The 3,697-nt window shown below is 40.0% G+C and overlaps 1 protein-coding gene across 1 annotated transcript; it reads left to right on the top strand.

Annotated features, from left to right (window-relative positions):
• The first annotated feature begins 1,144 nt into the window (after positions 1-1,144).
• On the top strand, positions 1,145-3,477 carry LOC147967720 (uncharacterized). The gene is made up of 2 exons (XM_087523222.1): positions 1,145-2,237; positions 3,206-3,477. The coding sequence occupies exons 1-2, from the start codon at positions 1,145-1,147 to the stop codon at positions 3,475-3,477; spliced, it is 1,365 nt and encodes a 454-aa protein (XP_087379348.1).
• Positions 3,478-3,697: the final 220 nt, after the last annotated feature.

Below are 3,697 nucleotides of genomic sequence, written 5' to 3'. Positions count from 1 at the left end.
TTTTTTCTTTTTCCTTTACTATCGTTTATACTTCCAAATATTCTAAGTAAATATATTACAAAAAAACTTCCCATAAAATATTTGAAAAAAGTACTAACCAGGAACTAAGAAAATGTTAAATGTGTATAAAGAAAACGTTTCTCATGTATAAGAAAATAATATACAAAAAATAAAATATGTGTGAAAAAATTTGATCGTGTATTTAAAAAATGTTAATCAAACACTTGAAAATAATCTTGAGCAACTATTTAAAAAAATATGAAAAAGTATTAGCATTTTTATAATGAAGCATTTGAAAAATGTTAAATGTGTATACAAAAAAAGTTGACCGTGTGTTAAAAAATGTTATTCAAGCATTTGAAAATATAATAAATATATATATATATAAGTTTTAACCACGTATTCAAAAAATATTAATCTTTTATTGTATTCAAAAAAGTTAAACTTGTATTTGAAAATTTTAATCAAGCATTTACAAAATGATAAATGTATATATCAAAAATGTTGGCTATTTATTCAAACCTAGTTAATATTTCATTTGAAAAACAAATGATCAAGCATTTAGAAAATGTTAAATGTGTATTTGAAAAATGTTGACCAGGCATTAAAAATAATATAAATCTTGTATTTGAAAATGGTAATATTGTAATTGACAAATGTAGTCAAGCATTTGAAAATGTTAACGCCTACAATAACATGTCGGCCTGTTATAGCATACTTAAAAAAACTAAGTAGAAAAAGGAAGCACGCACGGATCGATCCCAGGATCTCCTGGTTGCTCTGTAGTCCTGCTAGCCACTGAGTCACTATAGGGAATACTCCCTCCGTTTTAAAATATATTACTTCCTCTATTCCCATATTTTAACTTTGACCATAAATTTAACTAACGAAACCGACTGCGGCAGGAGCAAAAGTTATACCAGTGAATTCGTATACAAAAAAAGTTTTCAATTATATAATTTTTTCTCCCGCCGTAGTCGGTCTCGTCTGTTAAATTAATGGTTAAAGTTGGACCTTGGGACGGCGTGGGCATGTTTGGAGAGTTGAATCGGGCACTCAAATTAATATCTGGGACGACCATTGGTTGCCAAACTCTTATGACAGAAAGGTTCAGACTCGGAGAGGGAATATTATACTCCAAACTATGGACGAGCTAATCAACCCAAACACTGGAAGGTGGGACGAGGAGATGTTAAGAGATGTGTTCCTGCCGATGGACGTGGAAAATATTCTGAAAATTCCCTTGAGCGAATTCTTAACTAAAGATTTTGTAGCATGGAACAAGACAAAGACGAGTATGTTCACAGTCCGACCTGCTTATTATTCAGAGTGGGAGCATCAGTTTGGAGCTCGAATCAGACGGGAGGACGGACAATGGTCTTCAAAGGTAAACCCAGTATGGGATATTGTGTGGAAGCTAAAAATCCCGAGCAAGATCAAGATCTTCATGTGGAAGGCGCTGCATGGTACTGTTGCTTGTTATGGGATTCTCGCGTCAAGACATATTCCAGTATCTGCACAATGTCCGATTTGCTCTTCTGGTTCCAAGGACATCCGCCATCTCCTATTTACTTGCAGGCGTGCTTGCCTTGTGTGGAAGGCACTTGGGCTGGATGAGGTGATCAACCAAGCACTGCCATCTGACCGATCGGGGTCTGTAATTTTAGAAGAGTTGTTGTGTAGCAGGATAAAGAAATCACCGGTCCTTGGTGGTCTAGGGCTACAGGAATCAATCGCCGTTGCATGTTGGTACATCTGGTACCAACGAAGAGAGATTGCTAAAGGCGAACATGTGGCCGTCCCAACTCGAACAGCCTTTGCAATCCAAGCTCTAACATCGAATTTTGGTTCCGTCTCGATCTCTAGTGCACCACCTGAAATCATGTGGACAAAGCCTAGCCCGGGGTCCTATAAACTTAATTTGGATGCGGCTTTTTATGAGGATGGGACAGGAGCTGTGGGAGTAGTCCTCCGCAACTGTTCTGGGGAGGCAATCGCTGGCGCTGCTGAGCCAATTACTCATGCTTTGGATGCAATGACAGCAGAGTCTCTAGCCATGCTTAAAGGAATGGATCTACTGGAACGACTAGGATGCTCGTGGGTTACCTTGGAGTCTGACTGTTTGGAGTTGATTAATGCATGCAATGGTGACACTGAAATTTTTGGCCCCTCCTCGGCAACTTTGGCAGAAATTTTTGCTAGAGCAAAGCACGTTGCTGGTATCTCTTTCCAACACTGTAAGCGGGATGTAAATTTGGTCGCACATCACTTAGCAAAACACTCTTATGAGTCGAAGTCTTCTGTTTTTGGGATGATGATCCTCCTAGTTTCTTACTACCTCTTGTAATTTAGGATGTAACTCTGTTGGCTTCGAAATGAAGTGCTCCGAATAGGCATTCCTTTCAAAGAAAAATAGTAGGGTGCAACCTACTTCAAGGGAAAAGGTTGGTTTTCCACTTGTTTCCAGTTTTTCTATTTTGTTTTTCTTGTTTCTTCACCAGTATTTTTTCGGTTCTTTCTCTTTTTTACTATTTTTCCTTTTCTTTGTTTCTTTCTCGGTTTTCACTGCCTTTTTTATTCCTCTTCATTTTTATTCGGCTTTATTTTTATTCGATTTCGTTGAGACCCATGTAGAAACAGTAGATCTGAAAAGAATGAAAAGAACAGTCAAGAACAAAGCTTCAGACTAATTAATTGCACGAGTCTCCACCTAGTTTTCTTGGACGTCCTCCACATATTTGCTAAATTTAAAAAAGAAACCAAGCTTTTCATATATCTCGTGAGCAGGAAAACACATAAGCTCCCCGTCTTTTGTGATAAGACATAGGGATCAAGCCGTTTTATCTAGAGAATTTAATCAGTCCAACGTGCTGATGATTAGAGCAGGAAAGTTTGCGATTTAGCAATAAAGAAAATATGATGGGCTTTGAAATGAAATAGCGTTGAGGATGGCAAACCTGGCTGACCGATCATGGCTGACACTGATTTGCTTTCAATCCAATACTGTGTATTTCATCAAATTGATGAATGATCCTGGGCATGGTTTGCCAAAAGTGATATGCCAACCGCAGCTAGCTTTGATTATTTGCACTGGCGAAGGTAGGCAAGATGCGTTAGGGGGGCCAAACAGGAAATAAGGGTGTTTGCAGGGGGCAGAAGACAATATTTTTCTTAATCTAATCTTTCCTAAAAATTCCCCATGTAGTTTTACCAAGGCTGGGGGGCCACGGCACCTGCAGGAACCAACGTAGCCCCGCCACTGATTATTTGTGTTTTCGTATGTTGATAGCGCATGGATGCGACCATGGAATTGATAACGATGTCTTCGTGGGTGTCGACTGTGAGGATGTTGGATCGGTGCCAATGCCTGCCAAGCCAATTTTTTGCATTGAGTACCTGCATGGGCAACCACTTGGAACGAAGCCAATTAGTTGGCACGCCATCGAAAGCCCATCCCGCCAGTTCATTTTCACGTGAACTTTTGCGCCAATAGTTGGCGACTCACGGGCAGCTTCGCCAATTTTTTGGCACGCCCATGCATTGGCAGGGCTAACTCGAGCGAAATCCAAACACACCCGTAGAATGCCGAGCACTTTGCGGGCCTAGCACCACCAGGTCTCAGAGTTGTCGTGCCCCCTTCATGCCACCCACGAACATCGCTGCGGCAGCCCGCTCGACCAATATGATCCCATCATGA

Source organism: Triticum urartu, chromosome 5A (genome assembly GCF_056163025.1).
Source record: "Triticum urartu cultivar PI428250 chromosome 5A, HENAU_Tu73, whole genome shotgun sequence".
NCBI lineage: Eukaryota > Viridiplantae > Streptophyta > Magnoliopsida > Poales > Poaceae > Triticum > Triticum urartu.
This window is presented reverse-complemented; position numbering and strand designations above follow the sequence as displayed.

Excerpts from the sequence above, each read along its gene's own strand:
- LOC147967720 (XM_087523222.1), top strand. The coding sequence starts at position 1,145 with ATGGACGAGCTAATCAACCCAAACACTGGAAGGTGGGACGAGGAGATG. Across the intron at positions 2,238-3,205 it reads TGGTATCTCTTTCCAACACT|TTTTACCAAGGCTGGGGGGC; the intron begins GTAAGCGGGATG and ends TTCCCCATGTAG.